Source organism: Dendropsophus ebraccatus, chromosome 4, assembly GCF_027789765.1.
Source record: "Dendropsophus ebraccatus isolate aDenEbr1 chromosome 4, aDenEbr1.pat, whole genome shotgun sequence".
Taxonomy (NCBI): domain Eukaryota; kingdom Metazoa; phylum Chordata; class Amphibia; order Anura; family Hylidae; genus Dendropsophus; species Dendropsophus ebraccatus.
Genome location: NC_091457.1, coordinates 21,391,917 through 21,419,842, shown reverse-complemented (window position 1 = coordinate 21,419,842; position 27,926 = coordinate 21,391,917). Strand labels below are relative to the sequence as shown.

At 45.7% G+C, this 27,926-nt stretch overlaps 3 protein-coding genes across 5 annotated transcripts; 2 read left to right on the top strand and 1 right to left on the bottom strand.

Moving 5' to 3' along the window:
• Window positions 1–8,432, top strand: RCE1 (Ras converting CAAX endopeptidase 1). 2 transcript variants are annotated; one of them, XM_069968172.1, is made up of 8 exons: window positions 1–436; window positions 516–618; window positions 2,145–2,228; window positions 2,307–2,385; window positions 2,490–2,657; window positions 4,493–4,564; window positions 4,723–4,785; window positions 7,482–8,432. In XM_069968172.1, exons 1-8 carry the CDS (start codon window positions 315–317, stop codon window positions 7,715–7,717), a joined length of 927 nt encoding a protein of 308 aa, XP_069824273.1. In that variant the 5' UTR covers window positions 1–314; the 3' UTR covers window positions 7,718–8,432. The 2 variants fall into 2 exon arrangements, with proteins under 2 accessions (XP_069824273.1, XP_069824274.1); XM_069968173.1 differs by lacking the exon at window positions 4,723–4,785.
• A 4,969-nt stretch (window positions 8,433–13,401) lies between these two features.
• On the bottom strand, window positions 13,402–17,237 carry C4H11orf68 (chromosome 4 C11orf68 homolog). Of its 2 annotated transcripts, none has more exons than XM_069968170.1 (2): window positions 17,221–17,237; window positions 13,402–14,307 (listed from the first exon to the last, which is right to left on the bottom strand). In XM_069968170.1, the coding sequence occupies exon 2, from the start codon at window positions 14,295–14,297 to the stop codon at window positions 13,572–13,574; it is 726 nt and encodes a 241-aa protein (XP_069824271.1). In that variant the 5' UTR covers window positions 14,298–14,307; window positions 17,221–17,237; the 3' UTR covers window positions 13,402–13,571. The 2 variants fall into 2 exon arrangements, with proteins under 2 accessions (XP_069824271.1, XP_069824270.1); XM_069968169.1 differs by lacking the exon at window positions 17,221–17,237 and adding an exon at window positions 17,007–17,131.
• A 133-nt stretch (window positions 17,238–17,370) lies between these two features.
• DRAP1 (DR1 associated protein 1) lies at window positions 17,371–26,955 on the top strand. The gene is made up of 7 exons (XM_069968171.1): window positions 17,371–17,529; window positions 23,441–23,513; window positions 24,061–24,154; window positions 25,415–25,534; window positions 25,752–25,842; window positions 26,416–26,504; window positions 26,696–26,955. The coding sequence occupies exons 1-7, from the start codon at window positions 17,488–17,490 to the stop codon at window positions 26,826–26,828; spliced, it is 642 nt and encodes a 213-aa protein (XP_069824272.1). The 5' UTR covers window positions 17,371–17,487; the 3' UTR covers window positions 26,829–26,955.
• The last annotated feature ends 971 nt before the right edge of the window (window positions 26,956–27,926 follow it).

The following is a 27,926-nucleotide window of genomic DNA, read 5'->3' as shown; positions in this document are numbered from 1 at the left end:
CTGCTATACACACTGCACATATACACACACAGCACTGCTATACACACTGCACATATACACACACAGCTCTGCTATACACACTGCACATATACACACACAGCTCTGCTATACACACTGCACATATACACACACACAGCCCCTGCCCCCACGTCCCCCGCTCCGTCCATACATCCCGGGCATTGTATACAATTATCCGTTTTATCAACTGCTTATTGTGTGGAGACCGTATCCCGCCTCCCGCGCCACGTGACCGGTCACATGGTCATGACGTCACCAAAGGTCCTGCAGAAACCCGGTAACATCCATCAACTGCCATGTCTGAGGCTCCGGGAGCGGGGTCAGCCTCGGGGCTGTGCGCGGTGTCCGTGCTCTGCTGCTTGGCCCTGGCCTGCTCCTACGTGGGCAGCCTGTACGTGTGGAAGAGCGAGCTGTCCAGGTGAGCTGCACCGGGGGAGGAGGAGGGAGAGCTGTGCCCGCCGCCGCCTGTCACTGACCTGTGTGCTCTACTTCCTCAGGGATCACCCGGCAGTCATCAAGAGGAGGTTCACCAGCGTCCTCATCGTATCCTCGCTGTCCCCGCTCTATATATGGCTGTGGAGGGAGCTGACAGGCATCAAGGTATACACCTGGGGGATACAGTATATGGCTGTATACACCCGGGGGATACAGGATATGGCTGTATACACCTGGGGGATACAGTATATGGCTGTGTACACCTGGGGGATACAGTATATGGCTGTGTACACCTGGGGGATACAGTATATGGCTGTGTACACCCGGGGGATACAGTATATGGCTGTATACACCCGGGGGATACAGTATATAGCTGTATACACCCGGGGGATACAGGATATGGCTGTATACACCCGGGGGATATGCAGCGTATGGCTGTATACACCCGGGGGATATGCAGCGTATGGCTGTATACACCCGGGGGATATGCAGCGTATGGCTGTATACACCCGGGGGATATGCAGCGTATGGCTGTATAATGTATGGGTATGAGTGATGTTTGTGTGTTTGTATCTCTCTCTCTAGATATATAGATATAGTGCATACTCGGTCACTACCTCTGCTGTCTGCACTGTCCTCTCCCCCTCCCCCTCCTCCCCCTCCCCCTCCCCCCCCCCTCCCCCTCCCCCTCCCCCCCCCTCCCCCTCCCCCTCCCCCCCCCTCCCCCTCCCCCTCCCCCCCTCCCCCTCCCCCTCCCCCTCCCCCTCCTCCTCCTCCCCCTCCCCCTCCCCCTCCTCCTCCTCCCCCTCCTCCTCCCCCTCCTCCTCCTCCCCCTCCTCCTCCTCCTCCCCTGTGTCTCCCCCTTCTCCTCCTCCCCTGTGTCTCCCCCTCCTCCTCCCCCTCCTCCTCCTCCTCCTCCTCCTCCTCCTCCTCCTCCTCCTCCTCCTCCTCCTCCTCCTCCCCTGTGTCTCCTCCTCCTCCTCCTCCTCCTCCCCTGTGTCTCCTCCTCCTCCTCCTCCTCCTCCTCCCCTGTGTCTCCTCCTCCTCCTCCTCCTCCTCCTCCCCTGTGTCTCCTCCTCCTCCTCCTCCTCCTCCTCCCCTGTGTCTCCTCCTCCTCCTCCTCCTCCTCCTCCCCTGTGTCTCCTCCTCCTCCTCCTCCTCCTCCTCCCCTGTGTCTCCCCCTCCTCCTCCTCCTCCTCCTCCCCTGTGTCTCCTCCTCCTCCTCCTCCTCCTCCTCCCCTGTGTCTCCTCCTCCTCCTCCTCCTCCTCCTCCCCTGTGTCTCCTCCTCCTCCTCCTCCTCCTCCTCCCCTGTGTCTCCTCCTCCTCCTCCTCCTCCTCCTCCCCTGTGTCTCCTCCTCCTCCTCCTCCTCCTCCTCCCCTGTGTCTCCCCCTCCTCCTCCTCCTCCCCTGTGTCTCCCCCTCCTCCTCCTCCTCCTCCTCCTCCCCTGTGTCTCCCCCTCCTCCCCTGTGTCTCCCCCTCCTCCTCCTCCTCCCCTGTGTCTCCCCCTCCTCCTCCTCCTCCCCTGTGTCTCCCCCTCCTCCTCCTCCTCCCCTGTGTCTCCCCCTCCTCCTCCTCATCCTCCTCCTCATCCTCCTCTGTGTCTCCTCCTCCTCCTCTCTGTCTCCCATGTAGCTCGGGTCTTTATGTAGATGTTACTGATGTAAAGTTTTGCTGCTTTCTTGTATGTAGACAGATGCGGCCATACTTTCCCTCATGGGTTTCCGCCTGGATGGGATCCTGACAGCCACAGTGTTACCGCTGCTGCTCACCATGGTAGGCCCCCACCTCCATTGCCCTCTATAGCTTCCTGCTTCACCTCCACCTTCTTTTCATAGCACTTTCTCTTTGTAGGTTTTATTCCTGGGCCCTCTTGTGCAGCTCTCTGTGGACTGTCCATGGACTCTTCTCGATGGAGTAAAAGTTGCGTTAGGTGAGTGCACGTCCTGCATACGTCTCCTTGGCTGTCACCTCTGGCTGTGTGTGAGCTGTTCCTGGTACGTGTGCACTCAGTCTCTTTTTCCTTCCATCCGGCAGATCCCCGTTTTTGGATGCTTTGTGTCACTGACATGCGATGGCTTCGTAACCAGGTGATTGCCCCTCTCACAGAGGAGTTGGTCTTTAGAGCCTGCATGTTACCTATGCTGGTACCGTGTACTAGTCCAGGGACAGCTATTTTTACGTGCCCTCTGTTTTTTGGCATTGGTAAGTATAGCGCTATTTAAAGGAATCTGTCGACCCATGAGGTCAGAGCTGCAGACACGGCATTGGGTTTTTCCTTGTACTTGTCTCTTCCTCCTTCCTTCTCTCCCTAATTGAGCTGCTGCAGCACACCTGCTCCCTGCCCTGTCACGCATAATTGTTAGACAGGGGAAGCCGAGCTCTGTCTAACATTTATGCATGACAGAGCTTGGCTTCCTAGAAGCTGAGCCCTGTATGTCAATTGTACTGGGCAAGGAGGAGGCACTGCTTCTCCAACTCTAAAGCTGTATAAAGAGAGTGGGTTTATGGTTCTCTAAATGGCTGTTGCAGTAAACAAAGGCAGCATTAGTTTCCTCTTTCCATGACTTAAAGGGGAAGTTCACCATATAATCGCCATATAGTCAAAGGGGGAGTTAAAGGGGTTGTTCACAAAAAAAATATATATATTTTCTCCTAACTGATGTCAGAAAGTGCCAGAGATTTGTAATTTTACTTCTATGAAAAAAAATCTTTGTCTTCCAGTACTTATCAGCTGCTGTATGTCCTGCAGGAAGTGGTGTTTTGTTTGCAGTCTTGAAAGCAGGAGAGGTTTTCTATGCAGATTTGCTCCTGCTCTGGACAATTCCTGACATGGAGAGAGCACTGTGTCAGACTGGAAAGAATACACCTCTTCCTGCAGGACATACAGTGACATACAGCCGATAAGTACTGGAAGACTTGAGCTTTTTTAATAGAAGCCAATTACAAATCTATGGCACTTGCTCAGACCAGGTGATTTGAAAGAAAACATTTTTGGTGAGCTAACCATTTAAGACCTGGCATCTGCAGCTTTGTACCTCGGTGATGTTATACAGATTTATAAATTACTTCTATTTAAAAAAATATAAAGTCTTCCAGTACTTATCAGCTGCTGTATATCCTGCTGGAAATGGTGTATTCTTTCCAGTCGGACACAGTGCTCTCTGCTGTCACCTCTGTCCATGTCAGGAACTGTCCAGCGCAGGAGAGGTTTTCTTTGGGGATTTGCTACTGCTACAGCAGAGAGCCACTTGTGTCCCGCCCCCAGTCAGTGACTGCACCAGTGTCCCGCCCCCAGTCAGTGACTGCACCAGTGTCCCGCCCCCAGTCAGTGACTGCACCAGTGTCCCGCCCCCAGTCAGTGACTGCACCAGTGTCCCGCCCCCAGTCAGTGACTGCACCAGTGTCCCGCCCCCAGTCAGTGACTGCACCAGTGTCCCGCCCCCAGTCAGTGACTGCACCAGTGTCCCGCCCCCAGTCAGTGACTGCACCAGTGTCCCGCCCCCAGTCAGTGACTGCACCAGTGTCCCGCCCCCAGTCAGTGACTGCACCAGTGTCCCGCCCCCAGTCAGTGACTGCACCAGTGTCCCGCCCCCAGTCAGTGACTGCACCAGTGTCCCGCCCCCAGTCAGTGACTGCACCAGTGTCCCGCCCCCAGTCAGTGACTGCACCAGTGTCCCGCCCCCAGTCAGTGACTGCACCAGTGTCCCGCCCCCAGTCAGTGACTGCACCAGTGTCCCGCCCCCAGTCAGTGACTGCACCAGTGTCCCGCCCCCAGTCAGTGACTGCACCAGTGTCCCGCCCCCAGTCAGTGACTGCACCAGTGTCCCGCCCCCAGTCAGTGACTGCACCAGTGTCCCGCCCTAAGCCAAGCATTCCTAAGCAGCCTCAGCAGCAGCTCTAACTGTAACATCCTACAGGCCTACATACACACATATATCTCTTAAAACCTTGTATAATACCCTTCTTGGCTCAGTTCATAAATAGCTATTTGTCTGTCTTATTCTTTGTGTCTATAATAACATCTGTTTGTTTTCTAGCTCATTTTCATCATGTCATTGAGCAGCTGAGGTTTCGGCAGGGGACGGTTCTGAGTATATTTCTCTCTGCCGGTATGTAACATTGGATTCTCATCCTATCACCAAGACTCTTGATCCCTTTTTATGTTTCTTTCTTTTCCCCTCACCTTGGCCTTGTTTCGCCTATGTTCTGTTGATCCTCTTTATTGCTTCATTTGCACAATTGAGGCAATGTTATTGTTTTCTTATAGCTTTTCAGTTTTCATACACTGCAGTCTTTGGAGCATACACAGCATTTATCTTCATAAGAACAGGTGAGAAACATTCACATTGATCCAATCTGTGTATAGACTTTGGCTCAGCTCGTACTTTGCATTTTGATGTTTTTTTATTTTTTATTTTTTTTACGGGATTTGCAAATGCAAAGTGTGAACTGAGCCTTTTAGACAATCAATTTATAAATTTTATATTTACTTGAAATGTGTATCCAAGACCTTCCAGTTTATGCCGCCCCAAATTTTTCATACGGACCATCAGTATTTGCATATAATGTGTACATTCCAGGTGGTGAGATTTATGCCGGGGTATCAGTGATGGTTTGTCCAATGGGTTATCCAGCACTACAAAAAACATGGCCACTTTCTCCCAGAGACAGCACTTGGAGACTCTTGTCTCCAGTTTGAGTGCAGGTTTTGTAACTCCGTTCCATTGAAGTGAATGGAGCTTAATTGCAACCCACCCCAGAACGCACTGTCCGCAATAATTACTAAAACTAGTACAGACCCAAATTGCAGCATGAATCCTCCCATAGAAGTCAAGGGGAGTGTCCGTAATTTTTGCAGATACCTGATCTTTACAGATGAAACATCCGTGACGTCCTGAAACAACGTCCTCAAACCTTTGCTGTATCACAAAAAATATGGAATCCTAATGCATTATGGATAAAAATATCGGTGTAAAAATATTATACCATGCAGATATGTAGTTTTACCACAAGAGGGCGTGGAAGTCCTTCCATTAAACTTCTCATTTCTCTCTAATATTATAATCACCATAGCTCATTATTTCATTCTTGGTGCATTATTTTATTTATTTTTTGGTCAATGAATGTATATATTGCGCAAACAGCACCACCCCAGTCCTTAGGTTGTGTGTAGTATTACAATTGGCTCCATTCACTTTAATATAAGTGAGTTGCCAAACCAAACTGAGGACAGGAGAGGCGCTATTACTGGAAGTGACCATGTTTAACTCATTTATGGTGTTTAAAATGCTCTGTATAGACATATCTTTACTTTTTTGAACTTCTGATAGTAACCTGAGCAAACAGTGGTTTTCCATATAAGCAAATGAGCAGCATGGGCCCACAGTATGCGGCTGATCATCTCTAGCGTCCAGCGCTTCCATCCCCTATGGCTGCCCGCTGCTTTCTCTTGGTCATTTGCCTACAGAAAAAAGGTGAATTGTTTGACTGGAGCACAAAAAAAATAACAACAAATTTGGTCAGCTCTCCTAGAACACCATTCACACTAGGCAGGGGCACGTTGTTGAATTGTTTGACTCCCTAGCTGAAGGTATAAGTGTGATGGAGTGTTTAACCCCTACCTGGTGCTGGGATTTAAGTAGTAGTAGTAGTAGTGGTAGTGGTAGTAGTAGTATAAATTCAGTGTCCCTTGTATGGTGTGAAAACGTTTTCCCAGTGGATTTCCCAATAAAAAATTTAGCTTACTTTCTCTTCTACAGCTGATGTGTTGGCACATATAGTGCAAAGCGCTCTGTCCCATTCATAGAGAATCCATCAAAGGTGCTGCCGGACTGATCTGGCTTTAGCTCTACTGATAAGAGTATACTGACATTTTCTGATGGAGAGCAGCCTGAACTATATGTGGAAACATACAGGCCGAGGAAGAGAAACCGAGCAAAATTTTTAATTAAGATCTATTGGAACAATTATTTCTTACACCATAGTAAGTCCAAAAAAAAAAATCAAATAATGAACAAGCAATAAAAACAAGCAGGTACTATATTCATCTACTTACTTTCTGGATATGACACCAGGACACCGTCTAAAATGTGAGACAAGTATGTAGAACATAATCCCAATGCTCAATTATTTTTATTATCAAACTTTTTTTTTAAAGTTTTTATAAGTCAAAAGTTTTGATTGATTGGGGTCTTGGTGTTTAAACTTGGTGCATTTACACAGAGAGATTTATCTGACAGATGTTTGAAGCCAGAAACGGATTTGAAAAGCGGAGAAATCTCAGTCTTTCCTTTACTACCTGGTCTCTGTTAATAGTCTGTTCCTGGCTTTGGCTTCAAAGATCTGTCAGATAAATCTCTCAGTGTAAACGCACCCTAACACTGATTGCTAGGAGGAGTGGGGAAAGTGCGAGGTCTCTCCCAACTCTGATGACCCATAGACTTCCTATTGAAGCCTGGCTTCTGTTGCATAGACAGTGAAAAGTGAAAGGGCTTAGACCCAGACTTTCGCTGGTCCAAATTTTTGATATGTCAAGTGTTTTTTTTTTATTTTTTTTTTTTTTAAGTCGTCATATAATCCAGATTTAGGCCACATTCACACGATGTTTTTTTTTTTTTTTTGTAGTAAACAATGGCTGTCGTTGCAAGTTTGCAACAATGGCCATTGTTTAATCACAGCAGCTGATCGCAATAACCCCTATAGAATCCTGTCCGGAGTGTATACACTGTAGCGCAGACAAAGTAAAGTGCGGCTCTGGATGCACTTTACATTGTTTCTTATGGCTAATTGGAGTGCGGCCACATCGAATGTGCCCGCGTTCCAATTAAAATGATGTAATGTTCACCTGGCCGGGACTGCAGTGCCGGCCGGGTTGAATAACTCAGACAGCGGCTGTTCTGTGAAACGTCCGCTGTTTTGACCTTAATAACCGTGTGTTGAAATGTTTTAATTTTCAGTTTTCCTTTTCACCTGATCTTTGCAAAGACTTTATCCAGGAATGACTGGCGTGTATGGTTTGTTTTCCAGGACACTTCATCGGGCCTGTCCTGTGCCATTCCTTCTGTAATTACATTGGATTCCCAGCCATATTTACAGCGTTGGAACACCCGCAACGTTCCACCATTCTCTTTTTCTATATCCTGGGCGTGTTCTTGTTCTTCTTGCTGCTATACCCCATGACTGATCCCGTCCTGTACGGGGACATTCCCATCTGCTATTTACTGGACAAAGGATCCACATACCATCGTTCTCTTTGTTTATGACCGTAAACAACTGTCTCTGAACTCCATTGGCCACAATGACTTGACCGAAACTCAAAGATCGTGTCTATTTTTGGTGAACATATCACATCCACTGGTTAAAAAAAAAAAAAAAGCAAAAAAAGCTAACATGGTTGGTAAAACTTTCTTATGAATGTTAAAAGGATGAAGAGTTTGCGCCAGCCATCTTTATATGATGAAAAAAATTCTTACTTTTTGGAAGCTGTACTGTACCCATCCCAGTATCCGACCCAACTTACATATCGATTAACATTTTTAGGACTAGGTATTTTGTCGCCACCAGATAGCATATATTTTTGGATGTAAATTTTTTCCATATTGCTCTATTTTTTTACATCAGACGTGGACCCAGAAGTAAAGTATCGGCGTTCTCGGTGAAAGAGATCTATAAAGCCGTTGAGTTCCTATGGAGAACCTGATGGGGGACGGTTAAACGTTTACACAGTTTGTTTTTTTCATTTTTCTTTGTAATCTACTACAGGGGATCTACTTTCTATACTTGATCGTAACTTTCAATGACGTTGGGAGTTTGCAAAATAAGTTTATTATATTTTTATGCAAAGTGTCTATAAGCTGCTAAGAAGATCTTGCCAACGAAAGGGATGATGAAGCGTTTGTTAGCACAACATGGGGTTGTAGACATTGATAATGGTGCATCTGCTGCTACTGAATGTCTTTTTAACCTTTTTTTTTTTTTTTTTTTTGTCTGCATTCACATAAAAGCAATATTCTGTGTTTGTTTTTATACATGTATTACTTTGGCTTTTTTATGACTTCACAGTAGTTTATAAATTTATGTTTAAAAAACCCCCAAAAAAAACAAACCCAAAAGTTGTAATTTATGCGGAATTTTCAGAGTAGAAATAGTGGGCAGAAAAGTGTGCGGCTGTGTACGTGACCAAGACAATTCCATAGATTACTGGGGTCAAACTCGTGCCTCTCCATCATGCTTGGACAGCGCAAGCCCTTGACATGGATGCCCATATGTGTGCCAGCAACACAAGTACAGGATACCAATGGCTTGTCATGGCAGCTGAAGAACTAATAAAGGCCCCAGGTCGGCTTTGTCTCTTGATGTGTTAGGGTGCATATTACAGAATCGGGGCGGAAAACCTGCCATGGATTCTGTATTTCCGCCTGTGCTATAGACTCCATTCTATGCACAGGTGGATTCCGATGTCCGCCCAAGGAATGAACACGTTTATTCTTTACACAAAGGGTATAGAATGGAGTCTATGATACAGGCGGAGACGTGTCCACCGGCGGGTGCGAGTTGCGGAATGTGCGATGGGTTATCTGTTACCATTCCCCAGTGTGCACGTACCCTTATAAAATAAGATGAAGTCCTCTAATCAGACTGAAGGAAAAACCACACACTTTTAGGCTTTGCTTACACTGGACTTCTACCACAGGTTGGAGCTTTCGCCAAGACATCAAGGGCTGAGAGGGGCTTTCCTTTAAGCTGCGCAGCTTAAAGGGAACACTGCTTGTGCCTCCTTCCTAAAGGCCGGCCCTGGCTGCATTTAAAGCGACTCTGTACCCACAATCTGTCCCTCCCAAACCGTTTGTTCCTTCGGATAGCTGCTTTTAATCCAAGATCTGTCCTGGGGTCCGTTCGGCAGGTGATGCAGTTATTGTCCTAAAAAACAACTTTTAAACTTGTAGCCCTGTGTCCAACGGCCGGGGCTTAGAATATCTGTGCACCACCCCTCCGTCTCTCCTCCCCACCCTCTTCATCATTAGGAATGCCACTCGCAGGATTTTTCCTATTCCTCTGCAATGAAAACTGCACAGGTGCCTTAAAGGACAACTCCGGCGGGACCCCCCCCCCCCCCCCCCCCCCCCAAAAAAAAAAAAAAAACCCACAGACACCATACTCACCATCCCTCCGGTGACGATCGCCTCACCGTCACCTGCCTCTGCCGTCCAGCGATGTCTCTTGCTTCCGGGTCCATGAGAGAGAAAAGGCTGCCAGTGCGCTTGCGCACAGTCAGCCTTTATTGGCTGGAGCGCATCACATGGCTTCCAGCAAGCTCAGCCAATCAGGGCTGAGCAAGCTGGAAGCCATGTGATGCGCTCCAGCCAATGAAAAGGCTGCTGGTGCGCATGTGCACCAGCAGCCTTTTCTCTCCCATTCACTCTCAATGAAGACGCCGAAGAGGAAGAAGACCCGAACCGCCCCCCCCAGCTCTGACGTCACCCGACACCAGAGAAGAGGACTGTGACGACCGTAATAGGTAATGTATACATTCTTTAACTTCCGGGGTGGGGGGTCGGAAAGTGGGGGAAGGGGGCCAGACCGGGTATTTAACCACATTACAAAGTTATATAACTGTAATGTGTGTTAAATAAGCCAAAAAAAATTTTGCCGGAGTTGTCCTTTAACAATCCAGCCCATGTGCCGGGCTGACACAGCTGATGAATAGGAGACAATCTGCCTGGAGCATTCCTTATGATGAGGAGGAACAGAGGTTGTGCCAGCCTAATGCATACACCATGTAGGCCACACCAGTTTGGAAGTTGTTTTTTAGGACAATAACTGCATCACCTGCCGAACGGACCCCAGGACAGATCTTGGATTAAAAGCAGCTATCCAAAGGTACAAGCGGTTTGGGGGGTCAGATTGTGGGTACAGAGTCACTTTCACTAATGTGCTCCTCAAAAGGTAGGTACTAACCACAGTATGGTGGGAGGGTACTTCTAGACTAGAATCTTGACTTTTTAGACCCTACCACCAGGTCAGGTCTGATAAAACAGACCTAGCATACTTGTCAGACGACCATCAAAGTGTTGGGTCAAGGTTCACGCTGGGTGGTGCTGTGTAAGAGATGCCATACCTCCACATCTGTATTAGAAATGCCCAAATTGGAAACAAAAAATTAGGGGATTATGAAGCTGTTAAAGCTAAAGCATTGGAAGACAGGGTGAGAAATAACCAATAGGGCTTGAAATAAATAGAAGGTACACCAAGATAAATAAGTTGTTTTTTTCTGTCCGAATAAACGCTGTGCACTTTCCTTAAAAAGGTTGTTCATTAAAAAAAAAAGGAAAAAATTGTGTGTGTACTACTTGCAAAAAACCCAACCCTAGCTCTGCCCCCTGGTAAACCAAACAATGAATGGGTATGCTTTGAAGAACTAGATTCTAAAATAGTGTGTGGATGCATGTAAATCGATTCTAGTAACCAGCTATTCGCTATCAATGTACAGCATGGAGGCAATTTATAATTTAAAGGGGTTACCCAGGATTACAAAACAGCGCCATACTGGTCCTCGGGTTGCGTGTGGTATTACACAATTTAGATCCATTCACGTCAATGGAAATGAACTGCAAAATCCAAACTGAAGAGTGGTGCCGTTTCGGGAAGAAAACTGCCATGTTTTTCTAAGCCTGGACAACCCCTTAATGACATGGGGTGTACATTTACGCCCCCACAGCCTGGGCCTTGGCGTAAATGTACGCCCTGCCGGGGAATCGGGCTATGAGGATGGCTTACAAGCTGAGCTCGCCCCATAGCGGGTGAGGACCAGCAGCTATCTGAAGCCAGGCCCTCACCCTCAATGGCGGGCTGCCGCAATCAATGCGTGTGAGCAATCAAATGTATAAATGTAAAGTCCTCTAAGGGGACTATAAAAGTGTAAAAAATAAATAAATAAAAGTTTTAAAAAATGTCCCATAGCCGCTCCCCCAATAAAAGTGAAAATCTTATAATAACATATAATATACCGTAGCGTGTGTAATTGTCCGATTAAAATAAAAATATTATTCCCATACGGTTAACGGCGTGAACAAAAAGCGGTAAAAAACAGAGATTGCTTTTTTAAAATTACATTAAAAATGTATAAAAATCGATCAATACGTGTGATCTAGAAAAACACCCCATACGACGCTGTAGGTGAAAAAATAGTCCATTTTAAATACACCTGTTTGCAAAAAAAAAAAAAGTTTTACTGCTAATAAAAATAGTAAAACATTAGAAAACCTAGTAAACCTGCCTATCGCTGTGTTCAGACCGACCTATAGATTATAGAAAAAATGTCAGTTTTACCGTAAAGTGCATTACGTAAACATGGAAGCCTCCCAAAATTTGCGCAATCACATTTTTTGACCCAAATTCACTACATTAAATGATATTTTGAGCGCTCCTTCATTCATTTTTGGCAGATTTAAAGACGCCATTACAAAGTACACCTGCTCCTGAAAAAAACAAGGCCCTGTAGGTGGAAAAATAAAAGAGTTATGGGCCTTAGAAGGCGAGGAGGAAAAAACGAAAACGCAAAAGTGACAATTGGCCCGGTCCTTAACCCTTTCCCGCACGAGGACGTAACTGTACGTCCTCGCGCGGGTGCGGGCGTTCAGAACGGGGCCGCGTGGCGACCCCGCTCTGAACCGCAGCGGTCCCGGGTGCCGCTTGTAGCCCGGGACCGTGCCCGCTAATACAGTAATCAGATGCAGCTGTCAAACATGACAGCTGCATCCAATTACCGGCTGCAGCACTTCCCTGGTGTCTATTGGCGGAGATCGCTCCTCCAGGACGTTGTCCCGGAGGAGCGATCTCCCTGTCTGCTGCTGGCCGAGGACTTGTCCAAGATGGCGCCGTCCCCGGCTCGGCACTCGTTTGTATTCGGCTGCAGCAGCCGAAAGCAAACGAGTGCCGATCTCATTGTATATCTATACAGCAAAGATCTAAATGAGAGATCAAAGTATATATATTAGAAGTCCCCCAGGGGGGCTTCTAGTATATGTGTATAAAAAAAGTATCGTTATTAGTAAAAAGCCCCCTCCCCTAATAAAAGTCTGAATCACCCCCCTTTTCCCAGGTTATAAATAAAAGTAAACAAATAAATAAATAAATAAACATGTTTGCTATCGCCGCGTGCGTAATCGCCCGAACTATTAATTAATCACATTCCTGATCTCGCATGGTAAACGGCGTAAGCGCCAAAAAATCCCAAAGTGCAAAATTGCGCATTTTTTGTTGCATCAAATCCAGAAAAAATTTAATAAAAAGCGATCAAAAAGTCGTATATGCGCAATCAAGGTATCGATAAAAAGTAAACATCATGGCGCAAAAAATGACACCTCACACAGCCCCATAGACCAAAGGATAAAAGCGCTATAAGCCTGGGAATAGAGCAATTTTAAGGAACGTATATTTGTTAACAATGGTTTGAATTTTTTACAGGCCATCAGATACAAGAAAAGTTATACATGTTACATATCGTTGTAATCGTAACAACTTGAGGAACATGCATAACAAGCCAGTTTTACCCCAGGGCGAATGGCGTAAAAACATATTCCCCCCAAATAAAAGAAATGCGTTTTTTTTTTCAATTTCACCACACTTTGAATTTTTTTCTGGTTTCGTAGTGTACTTTATGCAGAAATTCAGCTTGTCATTGCAAAGTACAATTAGTGACGCAAAAAATAAGGGGTCATGTGGGTCTGTAGGTGTAAAAATACAAGTGTTATGGCCTTTTAAGCACAAGGAGGGAAAAAAACGAAAACGCAAAAACGAAAATTAGCCTGGTCCCGAAGGGGTTAAGAAGTTAAGACCAATTATATCCAACTTACAGGTTTGTGCTTACTAGTCTTTGTGTGTGAAATAAAAATGAGAGCCACAAAGACTACAAATAAACAAACAACAGCGCACACACACACAGATGTAATGTTCACACGCATTTATAGTGAACGCGGAGTCACAAAAGGGGAGTGAGAATATTCACACGAGATTACAAGTACGATACTACTGAGATGGTCCAATGAAAGGCGAAGCGTTTTACAGTGCTATAAATTATATGCAGTTGTAGCTTATTTTGGAAAAACTTTGACTTCTTTAAGTCACTTCTATGTTGGTGACCTTGTTGGTGACCCGGGATCGGCGGGGGATGCACTCCAGGTCGTATCGGCTTTCGTAGATGGTGGGACATATCTGCCAGTGATTGTTTCTGTAGATGCCTAGATAGGTGTACACGTCTGGCTTGTAGGACAGCAAACATTTGACCCCGGAACTCCGGATGACGGCATCTGTCTGCATGATACTCTCTTCGTCTGTGAAGTCTTGGGTGTATACACATATAACATGCTTACTTTCGGGATGGTGAGGGCTCACTTTGGCTACGTTAAGTCGGCCTTCTACCACCGCAGTGGCTATTCCACGCCAGGCATGGTCAACTTTGAATCCAGTGTCTAAGTGCATGAGCCACTTTCCCGACGTCACTCTGTAATTGAGCGCTAACTCGCGAACAAGTTCATAATTCACTTTGCGTCCTGTGCTCTGGAGCTTTTCCCAGGCATCTTGAAGGTCCTTACCTCCTTCGCTCTCTGGGCAGTAGCCTGGGCCATACACTGCTATCCACCCCACCGGTTCAGATCCTTCTTCAGGGTCTCCAAAACGAGGGACCCTGGAAGGACGGTACGTTTCTAACCAGTCGTGAAACTCTGCACGTGGAGTCTTCCGAGCATCGAAGATTATCCAGGGGTCCATATCAGCGGCCATGGATTCGGCAGCATGGTCTTCTGCTCCTTTGGATCCACGTTCACTCTCCTCACAACTCGTCATTTTTACACAGCTGCAAAGATAGACAAACAATTATATAATAAAACTACTCCATGCATACTAACATTACTTTTTTTTTATCCTCAAGGACCTTTTTCTTTTAGTAAGGGCAGACTGCCCATCTGGCAATTCTGGCAAATGCCAGATGGGTTGGTGTTCTAAGTGAGCCGGTCTCCTCTACATGTCTCTTCCCCTGCATGGTGCGCTTCCTGCACTTCACAGTCTAAAACTACAGGCTGTAGTAATTTGTGCAGTATACGGCGTACACTGTACAGGTGATAGGATTTTAGAGCTGTGTCATGGGAGACGCTACAATCACTCACCTTACTACAGGAGGCAGAAGAAGTTGGATGCAGTCCTAGGGAGTCCAGGAAAACATGGATACAGCAAATAGCCTATGATTGTATCCATGTTTTCCCAGACTCCCTAGGGCTGCATACAACTTCTTTAGTTACCGAAATGATGAGATGCACTCATCTAAGGGTCCATTTACACAGAAAGATTATCTAAAACATTATCTGTCAAAGATTTGAAGCCAAAGCCAGGAATGAATTTAAAAAAAGGAAAAATCTTAGGCTTTCCTTTATGACCTGATCTCTGTTTATAGTCCGTTTCTGGCTTTGGCTTCAAATCTTTGGCAGATAATCTGTCAGATAATCTTTCTGTGTAAATGGACCTTTAGTTCAGTCCATTGAAGTCAGGAAGGCATCAGTGTAAGGGTCCATTTACACAGAAAGATTATCTGACAGATTATCTGCCAAAGATTTGAAGCCAAAGCCAGGTATGGAATTGAAAAGAGGAAAAATCTCAGTCTTTCCTTTATGACCTGATCTCTGTTCATAGTCTGTTTCTGGCTTTGGCTTCAAATCTTTGGCAGATAATCTGTCTGGTAATCTTTCTGTGTAAATGGACCCTAATGGTACGTTTACACAGAGATATTTATCTGACAGATCTTTGAAGCTAAAGCCAGGACCAGACAATATACAGGGAACAGGTCATAAAGAAAGACTGAGATTTCTCCTCTTTTCAAATCCATTCCTGGCTTTGGCTTCAAAATGCTGTCAGATAAATCTATCTGTGTAAACGCACCCTCACATCTCGCTGGTTTGCCAATGTATTCCACAATCAGATGTGAACTATCCAATAATAAAGAGGTTATCCAGAACTAGAAAAACATGGCGGCATGTAAAAACAGCACCGCCACCCTGTCTTTAGGTTGTGTGTGGTATTACAACTCTGCTCAATTCCATTTAAAGGGGTTGTACACCAAAAAAACATTTTCTTTCAAATCAACTGCTGCCATAAAGTGCCAAAGATTTGTAATTTACTTCTATTAAAAAATTAGCTGTATGCCCAACAGGAAGTTGTATTATTTCCAGTCTGGAGAGCAGGAGAGGTTTTCTATGGGGATTTGCTGCTGCTCTGGACAGTTCCTGACATGGACAGAGGTGGCAACAGAAAGCACTGTGTCAGATTGGAAAGAAAACACCACTTCCTGCAGGACACACAGCAGCTGATAAGTACTGGAAGACTTAAGATTTTTTAATAGAAGTGAATTACAAATCTCTGGCACTTTATGGCACCAGTTGATTTGAAAGAAAACATTTTTTGGTGAACAACCCCTTTAAATGGAAAAGAGCTGCAACTGAGAAGAGTGGTGCTGTTTCTGGAAGATAGAAGGTATGGTTTATCTAGTCCTTTACAAACCCTTTAAAGCATAAGTCCGGCCAGACCCATTTTTTATTTGCAAGTGCTAGGGAGGATAAAATAAAAAACATGCTCTTACCTCCCCCCGCTCCAGCGCAGTTGGCCGCATACCAGCGCTTGGGTCACCAGCCGCTTCCTGGTCTGAGCAGGGACCCGGGTCGTGACACGTGAGGTCCGCTCAGCCAGTCAGTGACCGTAGTGGGGTCCCGCCTTGGCCACTGATTGGCTGAACGGGCCTCATGCATCACGACCAAGAAGCGGCCGGGGACTGGAGTGTTAGTATGCGGCCACCTGCGCTGGATCGGGGGAGGTAAGAGCATGTTATTTGTTTTATCTTCCCCAACACTTGAAAAAAAAAAGGGACTTCCCCTTTAAGGTCCTTTTACACGGGCAGAACACTCCCCGGTGATAATTGGCCATGAATCACACGGCGTTCAGTCTTTGTGGACATATAAATCTTCACTAGTGGCCCGCACATTTTCTAATTAAATGAATGAGCTGGCCCCATGAATGTATTTTGTCTGGAAACACCAACTGGAAACCCGAAAGACCCCATTAAAGTCAATGGGGGTCTCTTGTGGGTCCACTGATGTTAGACCATCTGGCTCAGTTGACCACACATGAGCGGTCACCATTGCTATGCAATTTTAGTCACAATATGCAGCATAGGAGTCACATGACTGCAGTACCTGGTCTTATAGTCACATGACTGCAGTACGTGGTATAGGAGTCACATGACTGCAGTACCTGGTCTTAGTCACATGACCACTATTCCTCTTACACAAATGTAAACTGCTGCTGACTTGCATGTCTTTGTATCAGCAGCCCGTCTGTATTCAAAATAAAGTAAAAAAAAAAAAAAAAATTTAATCTATATATATATACATGCAGTCTCACTCCTACACCCTCCCAGTCAGCTAGATCCCTCCGCCGCCCCGCCAGTCACATCAATAACATCAGTAACACATAGGTGCGCGGAAGGATACAAGTAAGTCGAAGTCTTACTAGTGACAAGAAGCCGTTATCACCAGTCTTCAACATTAAACTATCTCTTCTAGGCCTAGTTGCCTAGACGACGTCAGCCATGTTTGAAGAGACTCTGGGGGGCGGGGCTTAAGTGGTCGCGTTATTTCAAAACTTTATTAACAATGAACACATCAAATAACAAATTAAAAAAACTATTACGCCTCAGGGCGTAAAGACTTATTGAAAGATTTACTCGTCTTTAAAGCGTTGCGGGAAATATATTGGGTTCACGGCCGTGAGCGACCTTTTTTTTTTCCCCACACAACTTTATTGTCAAACATCTCGTTGACAAACAACCCACGGCTGTGCACCAGGAAGTGTTTTTTTTTTTAACAACAGAATGAACTTTATTAACCAGCTGTTGGCGGACAGAGGGTGACAGTCTCCTCAGCGGTTGTGATCCTGGGAATTGTTCTCGCCTTTCGCTGTCCCCGCGGGTGTCGTGTCCGTGCAGGCGACGATGCCGAGCAAGAAGAAGAAGTACAATGCCCGTTTCCCGCCGGTGGGTGTGTGCAGTGCATCCTGGTCACTAGCTGCGTTTATCCGTGCGTTTTCTCGGTACCGCTCGCCCGGAGAGCTGCTCCTCACGGGTCCATTGTTATCTGTGTGGCGGTGTCGGTGATGTGGAGGTGTTGTGGCTGCGGTTCCTCCTCCATCTTCTATGGCCATTGCCGCACTGGATTGGTCGCGGCTTTTGCCGTTGTCTGCAGACGTCTCATCGCTGCGGTTTAGGTGATCTGTTCACACGCTGCGGTTTGTTTTGGTGCAGCTGTGAACATACCCTTGATGTTCTGTTGTGGCCTCCTCTATGTGTCTAGCTCCTCAGGCTGTGTTCACACACATTGCTGGACTCTCTACAACAGCACTGCAGTAAAACCGCAATATGTGAACACAGCCTTTTACTACTTAAAGGGGCATTTCAGTTTGTAATCCTCAATCTGATATCTGTTCTATGGGAGCCCCTCAACCCATTGCATCCCTGTTCTCTGGGTCAGTGGGGGTCCTGGATGTCGGACCCTCAGTAAGCAGCCTATCCATCTATAATGGAGATGGGAATACCCCTTAGGGTGCGTTCACACCTACAGGATCCGCAGCAGATTTGATGCTGTGTTCAGTTATTTAAATGAAATCTGCTGCAAATCCGGTAAGTGTGAACCTACCATTAGGGTACATTCACACTTACTGGATCCGCAGCTGATTTTCAGATCCGCAGCAGATTTCTCTTAAATAACTGAACACAGCATCAAATCTGCACCATCAAATCTGCTGCGGATCCTGTAGGTGTGAACGCACCCTTAGGTTACATTCACACTTACCAGATCTGCAGCTGATTTTCTGCTGCGGATCCGCAGCAGTTTTCTCTTGAATAACTGAACACAGCATCAAATCTGCTGCGGATCCTGTAGGTGTGAACGCACCCTAAGGGTGCGTTCACACCTACAGGATCCGCAGCAGATTTGATGCTGTGTTCAGTTACTTAAATGAAATCTGCTGCGGATCCGCAGAGAATACGCTGCGGATCCGGTAAGTGTGAACGTAGGTATTCTCTGGCATCAGGCATGAAAGGAATGCTGACATATACTATGGCGTACTGCAGCGCCCCCCACCCCAACCTGGTGAGTATTACGCCCCTTCCCGCTGCTATATACCCAGTAGCCTGGTGCTGGTAGATGAGTGGCAGAGGCCATAGTCATCACATCTGAGATGATGCGGTGCGCCACAGTATATGTCAGCGTATTACATTACGTTTACATGGGAAGATGGGGATTTAAAGTGGCTGTACCACCAGGCCCAGGCTGAAGCACTGGAGGCGGCCGACCCACCCACCCTTAGTGGGAAGAAACCCCAGCCCCTCCATGACGTGACTCCATTAGGATCAATGGAACCCTATCATAGAGGGGCTAGGGTTTCCTCCCACTAAGGGTGGGCCAGCCGCCTCCAGTGCTTCAGCCTGGGCCTGGTGGTACAGTGGCTTTAAAGGAGAAGTCTGACTGGGTGGGAGCATAAAATGGTTTATATTTAAGGGGTAGTTCCCCAAAATGTTTTTTTCTTTTTAATCAACTGGTCCCAGCATGTGCCAGAGATTTGTTATTAAAGGGGTTGTCCAGCGAAAATCTTTTTTTTTTTTTTTTTTCAAATCAACTGATATCAGAAAGTTATATAGATTTGTAATTTACTTCTATTAAACAAATCTCAAGTCTTCCCATACTTATCAGTTGCTGTATGTCCTGCAGGAAATGATGTTTTATTTTCAGTCTGACACAGTGCTCTCTGCTGACATCTCTGGCCAAGACAGATCCCCATAGAAAACCTCTCCTGTTCTGGACAGTTCCTGACATGGACAGAGGAGGCAGCAGAGAGCACTGTGTCAGACTGGAAAGAATACACCATTTCCTGCAGAGCATACAGCAGCTGATAAGGACTTGAGATTCTTTGTTTAATAGAAGTAATTTACAAATCTGTATAACTTTCGGACACCAGATTAAAAAAAAACTTTTTTTTTTTTTTTCTTGAGTATCGTGGCTTTGCAAATGGCACGAGAGAAAACTAAAAACTAAATTCCCCAGGAATTTTTTAACTCTTTCACACACTGTATCCACAGCTGATTTCACGATACAAATTCGCAGCCAAATCCGCTGCGGATCCATTGCCAGTTCTTTCCTATGAGAATACATACATGTCAGTCCCGCTGCGAGTAAGTTAACCCCCCGGCAGCCGGAGCATACATCACCTTCTCCCCGCTCCGGCTTGTTTCGGGGGTTCTCGGCAGCATGTCCTGCTCAGCCAATCAGTGGCTGCGGCTGGGCAGCGTACTGAGCAGGACGAGCAGACAGCGGGAACCCTCGAAGCAAGCCGTAGCGGGGAGTAGGTGATGTATGCTCCGGCTGACGGGGGGTTAACTTACTCGCAGCGGGACTGACATGTATGTATTCTCATAGGAAAGAACTGGCAATGGATCCGCAGCGTATTTGGCTGCGAATTTGTATCGTGAAATCCGCTGAAAATCCAGTGTGTGTGAAAGCCGCCTAAGGAGTCCCAAAAATGTTGATCTTTTGTCTAAATCACTTTGGCCGCTCAGGTGTTATAGATCCAATGGTTTTCTTACTTTCTTTCTGCACCTCCAGGTTACCCTGTTATAGACTTTGTACTTTTTGGGTGACTATCTGCAAATTTCACAAAAGTTAAATAGGCCTTTCTAGTGGTCTTTCTGCTTTTAAAGGGGAACTCCAGGTAGAGGTAAAAAAAAAATGAAACTTCTGTAGAAGCATAAAACATTACTTACCTGTCTATTCCATTTTTGAAACTATCAAAAATCCATTTGTTTTGGGGGGTTTTGTTTTGTGTTTTTGTATTTCCTGGTTTATCAGTTGTACACAGTACTACAGGTTCCAGAATGCATTGCTTTCCCTCAGCTGTTCATCACAGTCCTCCATCCTGCCCAGTCCCCGCCCAGATCTATTGCAGAACATCCAGGCTGTGTTCACACATTGCAATTTCATTGTGTTACTGTATTATTTGCAGTAATTTATGATTTCATTGTTGTCCCACCCACACAGCACACTGTATTCTCTACCTGTAACACCACACAGCATGCTGTATTCTCTACCTGTAACACCACACAGCACACTGTATTCTCTACCTGTAACACCACACAGCACACTGTATTCTCTACCTGTAACACCACACAGCACTCTGTATTCTCTACCTGTAACACCACACAGCACGCTGTATTCTCTACCTGTAACACCACACAGCACACTGTATTCTCTACCTGTAACACCACACAGCACACTGTATTCTCTACCTGTAACACCACACACAGCACTGTATTCTCTACCTGTAACACCACACAGCACGCTGTATTCTCTACCTGTAACACCACACAGCACGCTGTATTCTCTACCTGTAACACCACACAGCACACTGTATTCTCTACCTGTAACACCACACACAGCACTGTATTCTCTACCTGTAACACAGGCATGTCCAAAGTCCGTCCGGAGGGCCATTTGCGGCCCGCGTTCCGAACTTTTACGGCCCCCCCAGGTATCCAGCTTGCTATTATCTGCCTGTGTTATAAAGCATATAGCATGTAGCATGTAAAATGGTCGGCCCTCGCACATGTTCACTTCATCAAATTTGGCACTCTTCGAAAAAAGTTTGGACATGCCTGCTGTAACACCACACAGTACGCTGTATTCTCTACCTGTAACACCACACAGCACGCTGTATTCTCTACCTGTAACACCACACAGCACACTGTATTCTCTACCTGTAACACCACACAGCACTCTGTATTCTCTACCTGTAACACCACACAGCGCTGTATTCTCTACCTGTAACACCACACAGCACACTGTATTCTCTACCAGTAACATCACACAGCGCACTGTACTCTCTACCTGTAACACCACACAGCACCCTGTATTCTCTACCTGTAACACCACACAGCGCTGTATTCTCTACCTGTAACACCACACAGCACACTGTATTCTCTATCAGTAACACCACACAGCGCACTGTACTCTCTACCTGTAACACCACACAGCACCCTGTATTCTCTACCTGTAACACCACACAGCACACTGTATTCTCTACCAGTAACATCACACAGCGCACTGTACTCTCTACCTGTAACACCACACAGCACGCTGTATTCTCTACCTGTAACACCACACAGCACCCTGTATTCTCTACCTGTATCACCACACAGCACGCTGTATTCTCTACCTGTAACACCACACAGCACGCTGTATTCTCTACCTGTAACACCACACAGCACTGTATTCTCTACCTGTAACACCACACAGCACACTGTATTCTCTACCTGTAACACCACACAGCACGCTGTATTCTCTACCTGTAACGCTGATATTGGAATAAAGTAAAGAACTTTTTGAATTTTTTTTTTCTTTTCATTTCCACGCACATATTATGATCAAGCATCTTTTATCTTTGAAGTTGAGCCCCACAATAAGGCCCTGATCCTCTCTGCTGTTTAGCATCATTTACTTGTGTTACTGCATCATTTTTGTGAATACGCTGCAGTACTGCAATGACACTGCAACATGTGTGAACACAGCCCTAATTTTACTGCACACTTCTGCACAATCAGAGAAATCAGTGCAACACCTGCTTCTGGCCGGTCAGAGATGGTGAATTAGGGTGCCTTCACACATACCGACTCGCAGCAGAAAACTAACTGCGAGTTTCTGCTACGAGCCGAGTTCCTGGAAGGCCCCTATCACTACATACAAGCAGTGGTCTGAAAGACCGCTGCGTGTATGTAATGCAGCCGCCCCCTTAACCCCTTCAGACCGGCCTGCACCGCTGTCTCCATACATTACCTGGCTCTGGCTGCACAGGGTCCTGCCCAGCCAATCGGTGTGTTTCCCATCCGTAGCCACTGATTGGCTGGGCGGCAGAGCGGGACCCTGTGCAGCCAGAGCCAGGTAATGTATGGAGACAGCGGTTCGGGAGCCGAAGGGGTTAAGGGGGTGGCTGCATTACATACACGCAGCGGTCTTTCAGACCACTGCTTGTATGTAGTGATAGGGGCCTTCCAGGACCTCGGCTCGTAGCAGAAACTCCCATTGAATTTTCTGCTGCGAGTCGGTATGTGTGAAGGCAGCCTTATGGTGCGTTTACACAGACAGATTTAGTTAGACAGACTATAACCAGTGAACAGTTTATAAAGGAAAGACTGAGATTTATACTTTTGCAATTCATTCATGGCTTTGGCTTCAGAAATCTGTCACAAAAATCTCTGTGTAAACGCACCCTCACTCAGGGGATTGGGGGATCCAGCCGCGCCTCCTGTGAAATCACACCCTGCCCCCTGTCTGCATCATCAGCCTGTGCTCAGCAAACACACACAATGTGAGACAGAGGCATGGAAGATTTGTCTCCCAAGGTGGGAGAGCAGAGGGAGCAGGAGACAATGTGGATCCGCACAGAGGCCATATTTTTTCACTTTCTGGATTTCTATCAGCTACCAGTGTGGCAGAATCGCACAGATACGGTAATACATTGTATAGACACATCTATATAACTTTTAATGTACTCTTAATAGAAAAGTTTTTCTTACTCGGAATTCCCCTTTAATGAAAACTGTCCTCTGTTGTGTCCATGAGCCCTACTTCTTGTTAATGTACATCATGTTTCTGTGTACACTGTGGCCAGGAATTCAGCCTAATCTACAGCGTATGGGATACATTGTACTAGCCAGTCTCCACCCACTAGTTCTGGGGAAGGGGGGGGGGGGGGTTACTGGTGATAAAAGCCGTATAGAACTTACCATGCTACTACAGATGTACACTCACCACTATTTGCTGCATGACATGACGTCTACTTATATGAAGACTTCAACTGCTTTTTACTTATATTTAATGTTTTTTTTTTTTTTTATACAGGCAAGGATCAAGAAGATAATGCAGACTGATGAAGAAATTGGCAAAGTTGCTGCAGCTGTTCCTGTCATAATTTGTATCCTTAAAGTATATACATGGCCATCCATTTCACTATGTGTACACCATTTAAAGGGGTACTTCACAAAAAAAAACTTATCAGCTGCTGTATGTCCTGCAGGAAGTGGTGTGTTCTTTTCAGTCTGGAGAGCAGGAGAGGTTTTCTATGGGGGATTTGCTTCTGCTCTGGACAGTTCCTGACATGGACAGAAGTGGCAGCAGAGAGCACTGTGTCACACTGGAGAGAATGCACCACTTCCTGCAGGGCATACAGCAGCTGATAAGTACTGGAAGATACAAGATTTTTTTATAGAAGTAAATTACCAATTTTTGGCTCTTTCTGGCACCAGTTGATTTGAAAGCAAACCTTTTTGTGGTGAACAACCCCTTTAAAGTGGCTCTCTTATTAGCAAAAACTTTTGATCGATCGGTGTTCACTCCTATTAGTGTCCTGGTACTATTTGGATGTGGATCTGTGCTGCTTCTTTCCGTCTGACCTGCACCAGATAGTTGACGGACCCCATTACTGTATTTCCGCATTCTTAAACGCCTTGACCTTCTGACAGCCCGGGCACTTGAGCTGTTCCTCGAGTCACTGCTGAAGAAAGCCTGCCAGGTGACACAATCTCGAGGAGCCAAGACCATGACTACTTCACATCTGTGAGTGGTGTTCTTTTATTTTTTGGTTGGTTATTATGTAAAGCTGGTTTTTCAAGTGGTTTCCTGGCAGATCGCCAGGAAGGGATTGAGTGGCAGTACCAGCCGCCTATTGTCATGTGGTGTGTCCAGGATCACTATAGCCTCATCCTCTGATTGGTGGGAGTCTAGTGAGTCTGACCTATAAGGGCAGGGATGGGGAACCCTCATCCCTCCAGCTGATGCAAAACCACAATTTTAGCTTTGGCTATCCAGGCATGATGGGAATTGTAGTTTTGCAACAGCTGGAGGGCCGAAGGTTCCCCATTCCTGCATCAGGGGCATGTTAAAAGTGTTATCCAGCGCTACAAAAACATGGCCACTTTTCCCCCTACTGTTGTCTCCAGTTCAGGTGCGGTTTGCAATTAAGCTCCATTTACTTCAATGAAACTGAGCTTCAAAATCTGCACCCAAACTGGAGACAACAGTAGGGGGAAAAATGGCCATGTTTTTGTAGCGCTGGATAACCCCTTTAACACTTAGCAGATCAGCAGTTAAAGGGGTTATCCAGCGCTACAAAAACATGGCCACTCCCCCCCCCCCCCCCCCCCCTTCTCTTGTCTCCAGTTTGGGAGGGGTTTTAAACTGAGTTCCATTAAAGTAAATGGAGCTTAATTGCAAACTGCACCTGAACTGGAGACAAGAGAGGGGGAAAAGTGGCCGTGTTTTTGTAGCGCTGGATAACCCCTTTAACTTCAGTCTGATCCTAACAGTTTAACCCTCTACATGTCGTGATCAATAGCAAATGAACTGACAGGTGTCACACTGTTGAGTTATCTGATTGGGACCTCTACAATAGATTCTTGAGGTGCCGTTCAGTTGCCCTGGCACTTAGAGACCTTCTTGGCCTCTGCACTTGTACTGTCTATAAGAATATCTGCATAGTGTCAACATACTCTTAAGAGTTTTCTGACCAAGAAGGTATTTTTATTCATTTGCTGCAGTGAAAATAAAGTGTAGTCACCTCCCCTGATCCCCTACCGATTCTGTTCTCTTGGCACCCGGTTTCCACTACTGTCTTAGTTCTTGTGACGTTTTGATCCTTCAAGAAATGTTTGAGGGTTTTTCTAAGAAATTGCAAGTTACTAGGATTCAGCTGGTGCTGCTCATTATTGTAGAGTGTCCAGAGTCCTGTATAGAAGATTCTATAGATATCTATTTGTAAAGTGTTTGTCCTTATTGTGAATTGTGATTTACTCACCATATCCCTATTCCCCTTCACAGGAAACAGTGTATAGAGCTCGAGCAGCAATTCGACTTCTTAAAGGATCTTGTTGCCACTGTCCCAGATATGCAGGGAGAGAACGAAGACAATCACACAGAAGGGGAGAGGGTGTCACGGAGGTAAATAGTCCAATATGTTTACTTTTTTTTTTTAATTATTATTATTATTTTTATGTTCTGAAGAACTTATCCCAGAAAAGAAAAACCCATATGACTGGAGAAATAAAAATATTATGGCTTCTAGAAGGCAATGAGAGGAAAAGTGTGTTTTGCACTTATGTTAACTCAGAACTGTACACATTGAGTTTATATACTATTATTTATATAATTTTCTAAGGGGTCGAAAACCAGGAAACAGTCGAAAAAATGGAGGTACAGCGATGAAAGGAAAGGACAAGAAGCAATCGGAAACAGATTCTGAGCAAGAGGTGAGTAGATGCTTTTTGTTCGCAATTCCCCCCCCCCCCCTTCTTGATTTTCAAGGAATACTCCGGCATGTCTACCAGTACTTTTCAGCTGCTGTATGTCCTGCAGGAAGTGGTATATCCTCTCCAGTCTGATCCATTGCTCTCTGCTGCCACCTCTGTCCATGTCAGGAACTGTCCAGAGCAGGAACAGTTTTCTGTGGGCATTTCCCTTCCCAATCCATTGTTAGGGGACTTAGCGGCAGAGAATTTTTACAGCTAAAAACACTAAATACATGAACTTTTTTCTTTTTTCTTAATAGTAATACCCCTTTAAACTTGGCAGATGTATCAAACAACCTGAGCCACTGTAATAATCCTGGTGTATTTTCAGCCTGTATAGTGTATTTTTTTCCATATATTAGCTAGTGTTAGTAAATCGGTGCCTGTAGACCGTTCAGTTTCTCCCTATAGACGCTTACATGTAAAAATTGTGAAAACACTGATTAAAATAAATGAAGTGCCACAAACCTATAAAAACGCTGCATGTAAAGCTGACGTTCTGGTCGCATGACGTGTTTGATTTACTATTACCAGGATGATTCTGAAGGCACAGAGACAGAAGGCGAAGAAGAAATGTGTCCTGCCCCCGCTGCAAATATTCAATCACAAGCCTCATTTCAAAGGTAATTTACATGGTATGATGATGAGCCGCTGTGACACCCTGGTGGGATCTCAGGAGCCGTTACAAGGCTTAAAGGGAACCTGTCATCACTTTTATGTTGCCCGAACCTCAAGTCATCTGGGTGGTCCCCGGTGTTTTCTCTTTACCCCACTTTCCTTGATTGATATATTTTATTTCTGTTTTCTCTTGCAGTACTCCTCCAGCTCCATCCTTCTTACATTTTCAGTCAGTACCGGTCATACCCTCGACACCCGCTGCTTTGCCCTCTATGCCAGCTCCATCGCTTCCCGCTGGCTGCGACGAGGAGGAAGACTATGACTCGTAGCCTCTGGACAAACCAATTCAAGTTCCGTTTTCATTTATTGCTTATTTGGTTTTGTTCTTTTATTTTGGTTTTTAAATTGGGCCTCTAGGCCCTGGACGGGGTGGGGGAGGGGGGCGGATAAATGTGTTCTTAAGTTTATTAAAAAAGGAGTTGGAGGAAGCAGAGTTTTGTTGTTGTTTAAGTTGTGTAGCTACATGTGATGGATGTCACGTTACATGAAAAGAAGGAAACAACCAACTACATCCCATATAGTCTGAACAGACTTGGAAACAGATTTACCAAGGCCAGTAATTTAGTGGTCCAGGCAAATAGAAGGTAATAAGCGTGAATAAGGAATATCAGGGCTGTATTTAAAGAGGTATCAGGCAAAATCAGCTTATTCCCTATCCACAGGATAGGGGAAAAGTAAGAGATTGCAGGGGTCCAACCTCTAAACCCCCTGCTGATCTCTGTATCGGCCCCTGGCTTCAGTATTACGAAATGCGCTGTGGGTACGGCTTATCCAAACCCTACCAACAGTGTCCTGGCATGTTCAATGATTATCAAGAGATTTTCAAGATTCCTACAGTGACAGGACCCTGCTGAAGGGTCTTTTACACAGTCCAATTATTGGCCAGGAGCATTGCAATAAACGGCCGGCCCGTGTTACAGTGATGGTGATCACCTGTGGAGTCTGAGAACGGCCAATTGTATCTTTAGAGCAGACTTTAAAATGTATTGTTATCGGCCGCACATTTTCCTGAGTAAACGGGATATGTGATCGATAACAACAAAGGGAAACTGACAGAATAAATGTGCCTATATCTGTGGTGTTAGTTTGCAGATCACACAGCAGTACATACTGCTGTGCTGCCGCTGTGATCCAGCATCCTGTTCTCCAGCTCTCCCATACAGCTGCTGTATCATTTGGCTGCTGCCTCTTCCAGGATGATTGACAGCCAAAAGAGGTGGGGCCTGAAGACACAACATTTGGGAGAGTCGGAGAGCAGGATGCTGGATAACAGCACCAGCTTACTAGGTAAGTATGCACTACTGTGTGATCTGCAAACTGACAACACAGATATATACATATCCTATATGTACAGTATATCCTATATA

Bases quoted from the DNA above. Each gene is read 5' to 3' on its own strand.
- RCE1 (XM_069968172.1), top strand. From the start codon at position 315: ATGTCTGAGGCTCCGGGAGCGGGGTCAGCCTCGGGGCTGTGCGCGGTG. The intron at 619-2,144 runs GTATACACCTGG...TCTTGTATGTAG, and splicing joins GGGAGCTGACAGGCATCAAG to ACAGATGCGGCCATACTTTC. The intron at 2,229-2,306 runs GTAGGCCCCCAC...TTCTCTTTGTAG, and splicing joins TACCGCTGCTGCTCACCATG to GTTTTATTCCTGGGCCCTCT.
- C4H11orf68 (XM_069968170.1), bottom strand. From the start codon at position 14,297: ATGACGAGTTGTGAGGAGAGTGAACGTGGATCCAAAGGAGCAGAAGAC.
- DRAP1 (XM_069968171.1), top strand. From the start codon at position 17,488: ATGCCGAGCAAGAAGAAGAAGTACAATGCCCGTTTCCCGCCG. The intron at 17,530-23,440 runs GTGGGTGTGTGC...TTTTTTATACAG, and splicing joins ACAATGCCCGTTTCCCGCCG to GCAAGGATCAAGAAGATAAT. The intron at 25,843-26,415 runs GTGAGTAGATGC...TACTATTACCAG, and splicing joins AAACAGATTCTGAGCAAGAG to GATGATTCTGAAGGCACAGA.